Source organism: Amia ocellicauda, chromosome 7 (assembly GCF_036373705.1).
Source record: "Amia ocellicauda isolate fAmiCal2 chromosome 7, fAmiCal2.hap1, whole genome shotgun sequence".
Classification (NCBI taxonomy): domain Eukaryota; kingdom Metazoa; phylum Chordata; class Actinopteri; order Amiiformes; family Amiidae; genus Amia; species Amia ocellicauda.
This window is the reverse complement of record NC_089856.1, coordinates 16,034,741-16,051,601: the sequence shown is the minus strand read 5'-3', so window position 1 is coordinate 16,051,601 and position 16,861 is coordinate 16,034,741. Positions and strand designations below refer to the sequence as shown.

At 41.7% G+C, this 16,861-nt stretch overlaps 2 protein-coding genes across 3 annotated transcripts; both read right to left on the bottom strand.

The window, feature by feature from the left end:
• Positions 1–144: 144 nt before the first annotated feature.
• Positions 145–9,859, bottom strand: syt5a (synaptotagmin Va). 2 transcript variants are annotated; one of them, XM_066708726.1, is made up of 10 exons: positions 9,648–9,857; positions 7,176–7,363; positions 5,679–5,690; positions 5,018–5,196; positions 4,252–4,347; positions 3,940–4,107; positions 3,538–3,705; positions 3,116–3,233; positions 1,799–1,932; positions 145–1,148 (listed from the first exon to the last, which is right to left on the bottom strand). In XM_066708726.1, the coding sequence occupies exons 2-10, from the start codon at positions 7,345–7,347 to the stop codon at positions 939–941; spliced, it is 1,257 nt and encodes a 418-aa protein (XP_066564823.1). In that variant the 5' UTR covers positions 7,348–7,363; positions 9,648–9,857; the 3' UTR covers positions 145–938. The 2 variants fall into 2 exon arrangements, with proteins under 2 accessions (XP_066564823.1, XP_066564824.1); XM_066708727.1 differs by lacking the exon at positions 5,679–5,690 and having other exon boundaries at positions 9,648–9,859.
• A 2,313-nt stretch (positions 9,860–12,172) lies between these two features.
• On the bottom strand, positions 12,173–15,873 carry LOC136752973 (ferritin, middle subunit; the record flags this gene model as incomplete). Its single annotated transcript, XM_066708722.1, has 4 exons — positions 12,173–12,693; positions 12,834–12,878; positions 12,977–13,123; positions 15,850–15,873. Coding segments are annotated over 4 exons (372 nt in total), but the record flags the coding sequence as incomplete, so codon positions are not given.
• Positions 15,874–16,861: the final 988 nt, after the last annotated feature.

Sequence of the window (16,861 nt, the reverse complement as noted above, 5' to 3'; positions counted from 1 at the left end):
AATGGTTAGATTTCCTTTCAACAGCATGCTGTTTCTTCTAATGTATATATGCTATTTTTAAAATATTTATTGACATTTTACAAAGAGTTACAGACACACACTCACACAGTGAAAAATGTCACAAATGTGAACAGACTGCAGTCAGAGATAATATGAGGTCAGTTTAATAGTCTAGCATACTGATCAGTTTACAGACAGACACAAAATCTCTCTGATCTCCCTCTCTCTCCCCTTCCCCTCTCCCTTCCTCCATCTCATTCCCTCTCTCCAGTCCAGTTCTGTTTAATACTCAGGGTCTGACACCCTCTTCTCTCTCTCTCTCTCTCTCTCTCTCTCTCTCTCTCTCTCTCTCTCTCTCCAACACTCTATATGTGTCCCCCTACTGAAATGCTTCTCCTGTATTTTAATACAGATCAATGGATTATACAACATCACAGTGCTTATAACTGCATTGTGAGAGAGGGAGAGAGAATGGGGCAGCACCAACACAGAGTACACAGCCTGGGAGTGTACAGAAACACACACAGCTACACAGCACACAACAAAAATCAGAATAAAACCACTGCCACACAAAGGGCTGCTTATAGGAAGTAAATTCAATGAGACATCCCCTTAAAGGTGGCAGTCAGGAAGTGACATCAGCACTGTAGTGGGTTAAAGGTGATTTTATACTGATGCTATATGGAAGTATTTTTAAAAAACACAGACAGATGGAAAGTGGGGAAAGTTGACTGACAGGCAGGAAGTGATGTCAGTGGAGTGTAGGAAATGAGGTCAGCACGAAGGGGGAAGGATGAGTTGTTAATGTAAGGGGACAGGAAGTGAGGTCAGTGCCGGGCACGAAGTGATGTCAGGAGAACAGAAAGTGAAGTCAGCACCAGTCAGGAAGTGATGTTAAGGGGACAGGATGTGAGGTCAGTGGAGGGTAGAGAGCGAGGTCAGCGGGGGTTGCCCTGCAGGATGGAGTCGATGTCTTCCTCAGGTTGCAATGTGTGCCACTGCGCAATTGGCCGCCGCGGATTGGCCAGCATGTCTGACCAATGGCGGAGCTGCGTCCCCGAGGAGCCACAGCCCACAAACACCTTTCCTATGGCATCGTTCTTCCCCAGCTTGTCATAGTCCAGCACTGTCACTGCCACCTGCACCTTCTACAGAGAGAGAGAGAGAAACAAGAAGTTTAAATGTTTTGGCAATATTACTGCCAGTGAGAGAGACATAAATAGAGAGAAAGAGAGAAGGGAAGAATATAAAGTACCCTGAAAAATGTATTTGCCCCCTGTCTAATGTTCTGCATTTCTGCATATTTTTGACACTGACTGTTATTAGATCTTCAAACAAAACTTATTAGATAACACACTGATACTTATTTAATGTATTTATTCAAGAGAGTTATGCAACACTCAATGCCCCTGTGTGAAAAGGTCATCACCCCCTTATAACCCCTTCTCCTCCATGCAGAACTGTTTCAACTCATTTTCAACATTTGTGGGTTTTTGAGCATGATTTTCAGTTCCTGACACAACTTTGAAAAGGACATTCCAAAACATAAAATGTATTGTTCTTCAACCATTCTAATGTAAACTTGCTTGTTTGTTTTGGATCATTGTCTTGCTTTGCTTCAGCTTCAACTCACAGACATATGGTCTGACATTCTCAGGAATTTGAGAAAGACTGACTGACTGATACACTACCTGAACGACTGACCAAGAAACTAACTAGACACTGCCATACATGAGCACTGAGAGAGAGCAATACAGAGAGACAGAGAGAGAGACAGGGGGAGGGAGGGACGGTGCACCTGTATCTGTTCGAAAGGGACTTCGAAGCTGAAGCTCTCATTGTAATAGGGGTTCAGTGTGTTCTTCTTAATTGTCGTCTTCTTCTTCTTGAGTCGCTTCCCATTCTGCATCAGGTGAACTTTAACATAAGGGTCTGACATAGAGAGACGGTGGGGGAGAGGGGATGGAGGTGGGGGGGATTGAGGATGGAGGGAGGGAGAGAGATGGAGAGGAGGAGAGAAAAGAGGGAAAGAGGGGGGGTAAGGAAAAGGAGATAGATGGGAGAGGGAGGGGAGGTGGACATATTGTTTAAATAAGGAGTGGAATCGCATCATACGCGCATTGAACTTACACAGATTCAACTATACGTGGTTAACCAAAAAAAGAGAACAATAATAAATAGCAATTCCTTACCATGGGTTTCCAGATTAGGCGGTTTCATGCTCCAATGAGGCTTATTTATTTTTCATTGTCCGTGGGAAAAATGTCTTTGTCCTGGGCTACTTTTGACTACTTTTATTATAAATTGTGATGTGTATTTTGAATGAATTCCAAATTATGTATTTTTCATAACATGAGAGTGGCAGAAACACTTTCCATTGCTGTTTTCACTACGGTTGCTAAATGTCACATCCTTGAATCTCAGATTCAGTTCAGCCTCTAACTAATGTCACCAATACTCTTCTCAGAGAGATGTCTGTGAACACGTGGTTTGCTTCTGCACAGAATCATCCACAAGAGCACAGCATATGACTGAATCAGTTGTGTACAAGACCTACCTCGAGCTCTAGTTTTGCAAGTTGGTACACTCTTTTTGCAACTTGCTTTAATCGAGGCTGCTCATTTTAATTAATTATTTTTTAATACAATTATGGCAAAATGATTTTAATACAGAACAGTTACTAGAAAGAATCGGAGAATGGGTTTATTCATTTATGTAAATGTGGTGGAGGGTGGAAACATCACATATATTGACTTTGGGTTTGTTATAAAGAAATATAGGGCTGGTTTGGGGGTAGAATTGTATTGATTTTTAGCTACTAGTGCATTTTTATTCTGGCAACACTTCTCAATGAGTGTGAAATGGGAGATGTGAATCTGCGATCAGTTTACCATTTTCCTTTTTTATTCTTTCATTCCTCCATCTAATTCAAAATACCTCATTACCTCCATGTAATTCAAAATATTGTAAAATCATATTTTGCATATATACTTTTTATTATATACTGTACATCACTGTATACATTATATAATTATACATATTACTACATATGTATATTGTACTTTATGAGCGATTTAAGGGATTTTTATGGGTACATTTGACTATACGTGATTACCTGAAAGTCCCCCCACGTCCATTTTCTTGAGGTTCTTGGCCTCCAGCACGATGACAGTAAGTTTGCCAGCTGTGGGCACATAGCGCAAAGAGATACAAATATCACCCAGCTTTTCTTGCTAAAAGAGAGCGAGAGAGAGAGAGAGAGAGAGAGAGAGAGTTGTCAGTGCACCACCTGACGGATTTGATGAAGAAAACTGAGCGACAGAAAGTGTAAATTTGGTAGGTAGCATCAAACTAACAAAAGTGTTATCGTATTCGTAGTGTCCAATCAGTCAGTCAGTCAGTGTTAATGTACTGTAGTGTCCAGTCAGTCAGTCAGTGTTAATGTACTGTAGTGTCCAGTCATACAGTCAGTGTTAATGTACTGTAGTGTCCACTCAGTGTCTCTCTTCCTTGCTCCCTGATCCCTTCCCTCCATACCTCCTCCTTCTCAGCACTTTCCAGTTCTCTCCACTCCTGTATGGGCTGCCCCAGGTCCAGGCTGCTCATGGGCAGCTTGATCTCTCCAATGGTGTCATGTTTGGAGAAGCGGTCGAAGTCGAAGACGGCCATCACCAGGGTCTTCCCACCCAGCTCTGCATAGGGGATCTGAGGGAGAGAGGGAGGGGATAGAAAATATAACACACCACCTGACTGACTGACTGACTGACACTCTGGCTGACTTGACTGACACACTGACAGTCAGTCAGTGTGTCAGTCAAGTCAGCCAGAGTGTCAGTCAGTGACTGAGTGATACACTGATTTATTGATTTACTGGCTGACACACTGACTGGCTGACTGACACTCTGATACACTGACTCCCTCTCTCCTTCCCTCTCTGACCTTGAAGTTGAAGGTCTCATTGAACACAGGACTCAGGTTCTTGCGATGGACTTTGGTCTCGAACTTCTTCTTCTTGTCAGGCAGCAGGTAAACCTTGACGTAGGGGTCAGAGGTGCCCCCCATGTCCATCGCCTGTAGCTCATCGGCCTGCAGGATCCCCACTATCAACTGAGGGAAGAGAGACATTGCTCTTAATACAGATACACAAACACATTCACATTCACCCTCATGCACACACAGAAAGACACACTTACACACTCACAGACACACACACTCACTCACAGAGACACACACAGACACAAACACACACACCTGGCTGTTGGCAAAGTCATAATCTAGACTGTATTCCAGTTTTCCTAACTTCTCATGCTCCTTCTTTGCTCCTGTGTCATCCACATCTCCTTCCGTCTGCCCGAGAGAATGAGGGAGATTGTAGACCAGATGGGGGGGGGTTGAGGGAAGAGGGAGATGGGGAAGAGAAAGAGAGGGGAAAGATAGTTAGTGTATACAAATAATAAACTGTGTGCTCTTCCCGTGTGCCTGTATAAATTAAGTCACTGCCTTACTGTGTTTCTGTGCCATCGTTCAACCCAGAAGAACAGGCTTTGATAAGATCCAGTCTAAGCCAACTGTTCTGGGCTAAGACATCATACAAGCCCCATTATATGAGACACCATGAGTCTGCCGGAGTTGCCAGGCAGAAAGCATCAGATTCACACAGGAAAGTCATGGTTATCACTTGTTCTACCAGGATAAAATGCTTCTGCTCACTGTGCTAGATTGTTTTATAGCAGTGGTCTCCAACTCCAAATTGTTTCAAATGAAATACTTTCAGGTATTTATTAACCAGTATGAGAAGGGTGACCTCCAAAACCTGCCGGATAGGCGCTCTCCAGGACCTGGGTTGGAGACCCCTGTTCTATGGGATAGCCTTAAGAATCATCTTCCTTGCAGCTGCTCATTATAAATTCGTTTTGAATGACCCTGCATCTTTCTTACTGACAGGACCCTTGGCTACAGCACCTCCTGCTGCCCATTAGGGGGACTGACTGACTGAGCAGGAGGGTGGCACTGTCACCTTCTCTGTACTGTTGGTCCCCTCCTCTCCCTCCTTCTTCTTGTTCATCTCTTTCTTCTTATCCCTCGCTTTCTTGCCCTTCTTCTTCTTAGCACAGCACTTCTTCAGCACGCAGAGCACGCAGCAGACCACCAGGACACACAGCACCATCACTATGGCGCCCACGGCCCACATAGGGACTGAGAGAGAGGGGTCAGTACAGTGCACATTGACACACTGAAACACTGACTGACATACTGACATCCTGACACACTGGACATTAACACACTGACTGACCCAATGACTGACTGACTGACTGACTGACTGACTGACTGACTGACTTATACCCTGACTGACTGACACACTGACTGAAGGTGTAAGGGGGGGGGTGAAAAGGAGACAGGGGTATATGTGACTGAGAGAGAGACAGACACTGTTAGAAAGGTAACTTATGTTGAACAGAATTTGTAGGGGGCTGAATGGATCCTTAGCAACTGTTGCTAGGGGATACTTTTGGGACTTGTTGTCCTGGCAATCTAAGTCCAAAGTCCATCTTTCAGTCAGAGAAAGAGAAAGAAAGAGAGAGGAGATAGAGAAAGGTAGAAAGTGACTGACAGGTACCACAAGATATGAAAAGAGGAGAAACAACAGAAATGAATGATAAGATGATGAGGTGACTTACGTTTGCGAGCGGCTGGTGAGAGGAGGAGAGAAGGAGAGGAGAGATAGTGAGTGTGCAATGACAATTGGATGAGCTGAGATGAAGAATGAGCTGTGACCTCTGCTCTGACCTGCCCACTGACCACTATACTGACTCAATCACTATACTGACCTGCCCACTGTACTGAACTGACACTGTACTGCAGTGTTGTTAACCATACTGTAGTGCGTGTTCTACAGTGGCAAACATTTAAGTAAATATGAATGATCTTAGATTATCCCTCGCCACTTCAGCTACAGTATGCAATTTAGTGACAGCCCCTTAATTAGCACATACACATCATCGAGTGTGTACCTGGCAGTGTTTCAGTGTTTCTGTGGCATGTTGTGTAAAAAAACAGCAAGGTATAGTACATCACACACTGAACAACACTTTGTTTTTTACAAAACACTTTGAAATGTCCTTTGTTTAAGCATTTCATTTTAGTTTATCTTGCTTAATTGGTGGCAGTTTGAAGCATGTATATTGTCCCGGGTTTTTTTAAACCGAAATGTCATGTATTGGTGGTAATGTTGTTTTACTTCTGTATGCAATCTGCTTAAAACTATTTTTAAATGCATTAAAATAGATGTTTTTTTTTCTCTATCATACTATTGTTTTATAATGCATTGACAACATGTGAGTCATAAATGTGTTTTTACAAAAAACATAGCAACCCTATTAAATGTTTTTGTGTAACTGTGGTATACAGCATAAATTGCTGTCAATCATTTTACTGTTGGTACTTTATTATTATTTAAGTGTTGAGGTGCTTTTCCTGTGTTTCAATTCCTAAACTTAAGTTAACAGAGAAGAAGACAGAAAGTTACATCTAGTAATACTACTAACTAGGCCATCAGGTACAGCTCCAGAATTATTCACATCCTTCATAGACTACAGTGGGGTTTAGTGACAAAAAGTGCACATTCAGTGTATGAACGACAACTACTTAAAGTATAAAGCATATTCAATTTATTTATTGATGACCTTGAAACCAGCTGTAGTATCAGTGTAGCAGTAGCAGGACGCCCCTGGTGCTACACTATACTATACTGTACTGTATTGTACTATAATATACTGTCCTGGACTGCACAGCAGTGGGTCTGTCTGTGGGATTATGGTTGGATCCTGTTAGTGACTGCAGGGCCCAAATTAGCACTAACAAGGCTGAGAAAGCAGAGGGGATTACAGTAGGATTAGCTGCCGAGGGGCTGAGCACCTCAACACACACTCTCAACACATACTCACTCAACACACTCTCTCAACATACACTGAACCCACATTCTCTCAACACACACTCAACCCATACTCTCTCAACACACTCTCAACACACACACAACACCCACACAACACACACTCACTCAACACACACTCAACCCACATGCAACAGCAATATTACAGAGTGGTTGTGTAATTGTTGGCCAATTGAGTTAATTTTCATTGTGTATTGTGTAGTTGCAGTTGTATAGCTGGACTCACTGGGCAGTCTCCCCAGCTCGTTCATGAACTTGTTCTTCATGCTGCTGAAGTGGTCTTTGTGTGTGTGAAGCGGGGTACTTGTCTCATTGTTAACGTGCTCGGTGTCTTGGGGCGGGGCCTCTACCGAACGCCTTGCCATCGCCCTCACTTTCCGGGAGCTAACCAATCGCATTGCAGAGAGTCTTCACCTAATAGGAGACATGGAGAGAGAGGGGGAAAATGATATAGGGTCAACTGTGTGAACAGATACTATATATATATACACCGATCAGCCATAACATTATGACCACTGACAGGTGAAGTGAATAACACTGATCATTTCGTTATCATGGCACCTGTCAGTGGGTGGGATATATTAGGCAGCAACTGAACATAGTGCATCGCAGTTTGTTGGGTATGGGGCTGTGTAGCCGCAGACCAGTCAGGGTGCCCATGCTGACCCCTGTCCACTTCCGAAAGTGCCTACAATGGCCACAAGAGCATCAGAACTGGACCACAGAGCAATGGAGGAAGGTGGCCTGGTCTGATGAATCATGAGTTCAAGGTGTTGACTTGGCCCCCAAATTCCCCAGATCTCAATCCAATCGAGCATCTGTGGGATGTGCTGGACAAACAAGTCTGATCCATGGAGGCCCCACCTCGCAACTTACAGGACTTAAAGGATCTGCTGCTAACGACTTGGTGGCAGATACCACAGCACACCTTCAGAGGTCCAGTGGAGTCCATGCCTTGACGGGTCAGGGCTGTTTTGGGATCTACACAATTTTAGGCAGGTGGTCATAATTTTATGGCTGATCGCTGTATATATATATATATATACTGTATATATATATATATATATATATATATATATACTGTATATATATATATATATATATATATATATATATATATATATATATATACTGTATATATATAGTACTGTCTGTTGACTAACTGATATACTGACTTACTTACTATGTGTGTGTATGTATGTGTGTAAGTGTGAGTGTGTGTGTGTGTCTATGTGTGTATGTGTGAATGTGTATAAGTGTGATGTGTGTTAGTGTGTGTCTGTATGTGTGTAAGTATGAGAGTGTGTTAGTAAAGGAACTTTGTAATCACAGTAACAGTGTCACAGATTAAGCACAAAATTATTGACCCCAATCTCAGATTGGCTTTCAACCAAAGACATTGTACTGACCTCTCCACAACACTCTCACCCTTTCTCTCTTTCAATCTCTCTCTCTGAGTCTCTCTCTCTCTCTGTGTCTGTTTCTGTCTCTCTTTCTGTATGTGTCTCTCTGTCTCTGTATGTGTTGCTCTTCACTATCTCTCATTGTTAATGTGTTCTAGTGTCCAGTCAGTCTGTGTTAATGTACTGTAGTGTCCAGTCAGTCAGTCAGTCAGTGTTAATGTATTGTAGTGTCCAGTAAATCAGTGGTAATGTACTGTAGTGTCCAGTCAGTCAGTGTTAATGTACTGTAGTGTCCAGTCAGTCAATGTAAATCTGAAATACATATACAGACACTGGTCTGTGTTGGTCTATAGCAGACTGGTCTGGACTGGACTACCCTGTGATTAAATATACTGGATTGTTCAGACCTGGAATGTACTGAACTGTCCTGTACTGGACTCTCCTGGAATATATTGCAGTGTCCTATAGTAGTCTGTAGTGTTTACTATACAATACTGTAATAGACTGGAATGTACTGTACTGTAGTATACAGCATGATGTACTGACTTTACTATACTAGACTGTGCTGTACTGTACTATAATAAAATGTAATGTACTGCACTAAACTATACGTGTTTGTACTACACGATACTACACTTTAGTAACAGACTAAACGATGCTAAACGATACTGTAAGATACTGTACGGTGATAGGCACAACTATAGTAGACTATTGTACTGCAATATACTACACAGTGTATGTACTAGACTGTATTATACTATGTCATACTACACTATACTGTACTGTACTGAGATTAAGTATGTTAGACATAGAACGTAATACTTAAGTACATACGCACATAGAGAGAGAGAGAAAATGGTCTGAACTGTGGAGGGTGAGTTTCTACGCAGGTACCTCTCCCCCACTAAGTCTCACTCCATTTCTCTCTGGCTATGTCGTGTTGCTAGGTACCGTCGTTAGACTGGTACAAAAATACAACAACAATTGTTGTTTTCTCTCTCTCTTCTTCTTTCTGCCTCCTTCTCTATTCTTATTTTTTCTCGTTCAGCTCCCGCTGCGTCGTTCGTTTGTCCCCCTTGCTCGCTCACATCTGACGGGTCAAACCGGCCGAAGTCGGACAGAAAACCGCACCACGTCCCGCTGCCTGTCCAAGTTAGGATCTTAAAATAACTATTATTATTATTATTATTATTATTATTATTATTATTATTATTATTATTAATGTATTAAATAATTGCATACAATAATTAAATAACCGAATACGATAACACCTTTGTTAGTTTGATGTTACTTACCGAATTTACACTTTCTGTCGCTCTGTCTGTAAGTCAGTCAGTTTTCTTCGTCGAATCCGTCAGGCGGTGCACTGACTACTGTTGAACGACGAACAAATTCTCTCTCTCTGTCTCTCTGTCTCTCTCTCTCTCTCTCTCACACACACACACACACACACACACACACTCTCTGCTTTATAAGCCTGCAGTTCTCACGACCTCGGTCAATCTGTGATTTCATTAATCCCCCTCTCTCTCCCTTCATTTCTCTACTTCTTTCTCTTTCTCCGTGTACACCCCCCTCTCCCTCTTTCGGTCTACCTTTTACCCGCGTACGCCCCCTCTCTCTCTCCCTCTTTGAGCCCCTTCCTTTTCTATCGGTTCTACCTCGGTGTCGAACTGTGTCTGTTAGTAGAAATGTGGTTGTCTATGTTGTATAAATATGTTCCGTATATAAATTCGTGTACTGTACTGCGATGTGTTGTATTATACTGCACGGTTTGTGTTATGTGGTGTACTGTATGATATTGTACTGTACTATACAGCAATTATACTGTACTTTACTGCAATCTGTTGAAGTGTAGTTTGTGTAGTGTGGTGTACTGTAGGATATTGTATTCTATATTCCGTGGCTTAGTCGTGTATGCATAGCGTATGTTTCTGTAGTGTATTATAGTACAACTTATGCTAATACAACCACTAGAAATAATAATTATATTCGTTCTTAACAGACACCTTTAGAAAGCCTAACGTTCATGATGGGAAGAATTGATACGTCGATAAGTCTTGTCTGTGGCATCGGTCTGTCTTATATAGTAGCGCTGTTCATGTCCCACTAGTGCTGAAAGGCAACTACTGGCCACATAGGGAATTGCAACACCAGTAGAAAAAGCTTAAATTCAGTATAGTACAGCAGGGTCTGCAGTATGGGCTCAAATTTATGTATCGCATAAGTATCGCATTCAACAAAAAAATCGCATTCAATTTTTTTTATATTGCAATCGAAAAAAAATCGAATGCCAAATTTTTAGAATTGTAAACAAAAAAATGCATCGAAAGCAAAAAAAAAAAAAACGATAGCAAAACTCGCCTGCAGTCCCTGGCTGCGTCCCAAATCGCACACTTGTTCCCTACACCCTTCGACAAGTGTACACTTTGCGTGACGTTGTGCTTACGTCACAGAGTGTGCACTTGAGTGAGGAGGGTGTAGGGTGTAGGGTGAAACTAAAAGTGCTCAATGGGACACACTTCAGCATCAGCATTCAGCGCCTTTGCCTTTGTCTGAAAAAGTACCTACGCACTCTTTTCTTGTATTTGTATTTAATTAAAATAATAATAATAATAATAATAATAATAATAATAATAATTTTGAAATACACTGTTCGTTAATATCACCTCCTAGTTTTATAGGATACTACTTCAGTAATTAATTAAATGATAGTTTCCAAAACATGTTTTGGTTTAACTTTCTAATCGTATATTTAAATCATGATTATATAATCATTTAATTTTATCTATCTACGTATTATTTCATTGATACATAATTTAACAATTCCTACAACTGTGTAGCTAATATTACATGTATATGCACCCGCCGCTGCTATATTTTCCCAGTTGACGTGTCTCCGCCTTTAACGCAAAGAGTTCTGGGACTTCAGCGCTAAAACACTTCCGCATAAGTGTGCTCTTTTGTACACTACGCAGAAGGGAGCATTGAAGGGCACAAATGGCTTGATTAGGCTCCCTTCACTCGTTCCCTACGGGTTTGGGACAGCCCTTAAGATGGCTACCGTAGTACTTCCGCCCCGCAAGGGAAGGGAACGATTGAACAAGTGTGCGATTTGGGACGCAGCACCTGTCTTTGCTTGCGATGCGGCAATTTTTGCTTTCGCCGCCAGTTTCATTGCTTTCGATTTTTTTTTTTTCATTTACGAGTTTTGGCACTGTTTTGTCGTGAGGGCGGGATTTACAGGGAGGCGTGGATCCTGGGTCTCCATTGGTCCAGCAGGTTTGAATGACGGTTTTTCCTAACCCAATCAGTGAGCAGGTGGGCTGCTCTGGTGATCTCATGTGTGGGATGGGACTCGACTGTCTCGGTTTCAACAGCAGCGCCGATTCAGCGACTCATTAAATATCCCGTGTGCGCAGAGACCTGCAGTCAAGAGCTGCACAATCACTGGATCACCGCCATTTGAGCCCAAACATACAGCACTGAAACAAAACACAGGATCCACCGGCTACGTGCACAGTAACATGTTTAATATCATGTTCATATTAATGTAACCTGCAGAGCACTTTAATTCAGCTCTTCAGATAACACAGCGCCAGACTGATGTAGATCACGTCATTTAGCAAGAGGCAAATGGAGGGGCATCGTATTCATTAAGAGCATGTGATGTCCCAGTTTATGTGTAGGTAAGAAACTCACACACACATACATACATGCACATTATATATATGCACAGTCACCTACAAAATTACTGGCGCCATTGATAAAGATGCGAATAAAGGCTGTATGAAATAAACACATGTAATATGTAGAAAGCGATTGTCCACAACTTTTATTAAAAGCATGCTTTGTTTATAATTAAATTCCATGTAGCTGCTCCGCTCAGTCTGGGTCAGTCAGTGCTGAAGTCAGATGTGTTGCACAGTGACTAGACCAGCCCACCCTGATCACTGATTGGGTTAGGAAGAACCGTCACTCAAAACCTGCTGGACCAATGGAGACCCAGGATCCACGCGTCCTTGTAAATCCCGCCACAGAATTTCACCCACCCAATCTGTATGAATGCATTACAATTCCCTCACACACAATTATAAACTACACAAGAACAGGGCTGCAACTCAGGGGAAGAGGCTGGGGAGTGTCAGTCTCTCTGGAAGCCCTAGGTGGACCCCCAGGCTGGGTTTAGCTGCTGCCCCCCAGTGTGTCCTTGTCAAACAGGTACTCAGCCAGCCCATTGCTGGGGGCACCCATGCGGCTCAGGTTTGTCATGTGATCGCCAAGCTTCTTGATGGCCTCCACCTGCTCGTTCAGGTAATGGGTCTCCAGGAAGTCACACATCTGAGGAGGGGGTGGGGGGGCAGCGGGGGGAAAGACATGAGTTAAAGTTACAGGAGTACATCAGCCTTGGTTGATTCAGAGTGGGTAGAGGGATAGGAATGGGAATGGGAGGGGGTGTTGGTTCACACTGGCAGACTCACATGAGGGTCAGTCTTCTCAGAGGCTAACTCGTCCCGCTCAGGTTTCTGACAGTACAGCACATCAGCACTGACTGGATATTTTACATGAACAGACTGGACACTGAACACCACAGAGGGGACACACACAGACCTCCCACACACACCTTGATGGCGTGCAGCACAACTTGGCCCCCCCTCTTGTTCTGGAAGGAGAGCAGCTTCTCGGCATGCTCCCTCTCCTCTTTGCTGTTCTCCTTGAAGAAGTGCGAAAACCCGTGCAGGGTCACATCATCCCTGGCAAAATAGTAAGCCTGGGGAGAGAGAGAGAGGGTCAATACAGGAGAGATGGGTTAATTAAGCCTGACTGATGCACTCCTGTAGGGAGGTTAACAGACTACACTGAAAGTACTGTAGTAAGTAAAACATTTTATAAATAAAAATCAAAGCACTGAGTTTAACACTAATCTTTGATACACTACTGTGGAGTGAAGGTTAATGGTGTAGTCAGTAGTGCCCCAATTGCCCCAAGTATACTTCTTCAACCACTGGTCTTCCAATGTCTGCTAAAATACTCCAGTTGGTCACTGAGGCAGCCTAGGATGAGTACCATCACGGAGAGCTAGCTGTATGAGTTTCATTATGCATTGCTTTATACATATCAGTTTTGTAACTTGCACATTTCACATGATATTTTCGCAATTCTATTTAATTGTAAAAGGGTTTCGGTATGGAGTGTAAAATGGATGTGTACTAGTGTGTATTTCAGCAATACTACGATGACAGTCCATTTTTGGACTTTGGACTCAAAACTGCGACATAGGTCCACCCAGTACAGTACTGTAAAATCTAAAATCTATTAGATCAGCCATTACCGTAAGGCGCTGTATGATGTAGACCTATTTCATTAAAAGGGACGGTTCACCATTTTGACCGCCGCCTTTATTTTTAAACTGCACAATTTTAAAGTGGTTTACATTATAATACAGTGAGGGGAAAAAGTATTTGATCCCCTGCTGATTTTGTACGTTTGCCCACTGACAAAGAAATGATCAGTCTATAATTTTAATGGTAGGTGTATTTTAACAGTGAGAGACAGAATAACAACAAAAAAATCCAGAAAAATGCATTTCAAAAAAGTTATAAATTGATTTGCATGTTAATGAGGGAAATAAGTATTTGACCCCTTCGACTTAGTACTTGGTGGCAAAACCCTTGTTGGCAATCACAGAGGTCAGATGTTTCTTGTAGTTGGCCACCAGGTTTGCACACATCTCAGGAGGGATTTTGTCCCACTTCTCTTTGCAGATCCTCTCCAAGTCATTAAGGTTTCGAGGCTGACTTTTGGCAACTCGAACCTTCAGCTCCCTCCACAGATTTTCTATGGGATTAAGGTCTGGAGACTGGCTAGGGCACTCCAGGACCTTAATGTGCTTCTTCTTGAGCCACTCCTTTGTTGTGTGTTTTGGGTCATTGCCATGCTGGAATATCCATCCACGACCCATTTTCAATGCCCTGGCTGAGGGAAGGAGGTTCTCACCCAAGATTTGATGGTACATAGCCCTGTCCATCGTCCCTTTGATGCGGTGCAGTTGTGCTGTCCCCTTAGCAGGGGACATGTTTGACGGTGGGGATGGTGTTCTTGGGGTCATTCCTCCTCCTCCAAACATGGCGAGTTGAGTTGATGCCAAAGAGCTCGATTTTGGTCTCATCTGACCACAACACTTTCACCCAGTTCTCCTCTAAATAATACAGATGTTCATTGGCAAACTTCACCGTTCTCATGATCATTGAAACTCCACGAGGAGAGATCTTGCATGGAGCCCCAGACCGAGGGAGACTGACAGTTATTTTGTGTTTCTTCCATTTGCGAATAATCGCAACAACTGTTGTCACCTTCTCACCAAGCTGCTTGGTGATGGTCTTGTAGCCCATTCCAGCCTTGTGTAGGTCTACAATCTTGTCCCTGACATCCTTGGACAGCTCTTTGGTCTTGGCCATGGTGGAGAGTTTGGAATCTGATTGATTGATTGCTTCTGTGGACAGGTGTCTTTTATACAGGTAACGAGCTGAGATTAGGAGCACTCCCTTTAAGAGAGTGCTCCTAATCTCAGCTCGTTACCTGTATAAAAGACACCTGGGAGCCAGAAATCTTGCTGATTGATAGGGGATCAAATACTTATTTCCCTCATTAACACGAAAATCAATTTATAACTTTTTTTAAATGCGTTTTTCTGGATTTTGTTGTTGTTATGCTGTCTCTCACTGTTAAAATACAACTACCATTAAAATTATACACTGATAATTTCTTTGTCAGTGGGCAAATGTACAAAATCAGCAGGGGATCAAATACTTTTTCCCCTCACTGTATGAGCCATTTACCATTGGTTGCGGTTGTAACTTGCGATATGCCAGCCTAAATAATTTGTAATATTTGTAAGTTACTAACAGAAACTACCATATACAGATTTCATTATGATTTAAGTGGCTACAAATTTAAAAGTTATAAAAGTTTAATAACTTTGTTTTATTAAGATCACCAAGGTGTATATATAGCCAATGTTTTAAACACGGTATTGTAAAACTGACACAATGTAGACGTGTAAGTTAGTATGGTTTTCCTGTTCAAAGGATAAATCTGGTGTGTTTTTACGTAAAATGGTCCCGTTTGCGACGCGCATAATTCCGCAGATCTGCGCCAATCTGCGCTGCTCCACCAATGGGATAGGAGCAATTTAGCAGTTCTGTGCACCACAATAGACCACAGTATAGTACACCACACTACCACACTGTACAGCTCAGTAAAATATAATACACTACAGTATAGTACACTACAGTACAACTACTATAAAACTACACAGTACAACATAATACAATACACTACAACACTGTACAGTACAAGCTATACTACAATGCATTACAATACAACACTGTACAATACAGTATAATATAGTATACATAGTACAATACAAAAACCTATTGTATACTACACTGCACTACAATACAACACAACACTATACAATAAAGTACTCTACAATACAACACTATAGTACACTACACTACTATATAATATAGTACAATGTTCTACAGTAAACTATACACTATGATTTAATTGAAGGGGCTACATTATTTGTAGTACATTACAATGCATTATAGTGTATAATACAGTACAGTTCAAAACAGAATAGTACAGCATAGTATAGCATAATCCTTCAAATAACTTTTTTATACTACTACTAATAATAATGTAGTGTAGCATAATGCAATACAGCCCAGAAAACGAAGAAAACATTAATCAAACAAGAAATTGAAAAATATTATATATGTATTTACATCTTCACCCCGGCAAGGTTAATGGGGCAATGTGACAGCCCCTGGAGGTTTGTCAAGTGGGCAGAGGTGCACTGCAAAAAAGACAAGTCTTATCAAGTATATTTATCTTGTTTCCAGGTTAAAAAATCTAACCATCCTTAAAATAAGATACATTTCCTTAATAAGCAAGATAATAACACTTGTTTCTAAGAAAATATGCCTTGAATATGTTGTATTTTGTTTTGTTCCATTGGCAGATTGTTTCACTTATTTCAAGCAAAAATTCAATTTCAATTTTGTCCAATTTTCTGACTGTAATGAAGCACTGTCAACACTTGAGGCAGCATATATCATATTTTTCACTGAGAAAACAAGATTCAGGCGCCATCTTTGGCATGTACATCGTAAAAACTAAGAACTATCAGTCACTTGCAACAGTATTACAATGGAAAGTATCTGTTTAAACACAGAGACACTTCTGCAAGCAAATACAAATAGTGTAAACTGAGATTTGTTATAGTGAGGGATCGTTTCAGATATAGAGAAGCCGTGGAGAAAAGCGAGACAAACCGAAAGTGAAACTAAAACAGAATTAAAAGTGATTCAAAAAACACGAAAATTCAAGTTATTAAAATAAATACATTAATATGAACAGTGGTACAACAGCAATGACATTGCTGAATCTGTAGCGGTGGGTTATTGCTTTAATTTGAAAGTAATTTCAAACTGAGATCGAGTGC

What these genes read in the sequence shown, in the direction of transcription:
- syt5a (XM_066708726.1), bottom strand. Translation starts at nt 7,347, where the DNA reads ATGCGATTGGTTAGCTCCCGGAAAGTGAGGGCGATGGCAAGGCGTTCG. An exon ending in ATGAGACCTTCAACTTCAAG is followed by an intron (nt 3,706 to 3,939) that starts GTCAGAGAGGGA and finishes TCTCTCCCTCAG; the next exon opens with ATCCCCTATGCAGAGCTGGG. An exon ending in AAAGTGCTGAGAAGGAGGAG is followed by an intron (nt 3,234 to 3,537) that starts GTATGGAGGGAA and finishes GCTCTCTTTTAG; the next exon opens with CAAGAAAAGCTGGGTGATAT.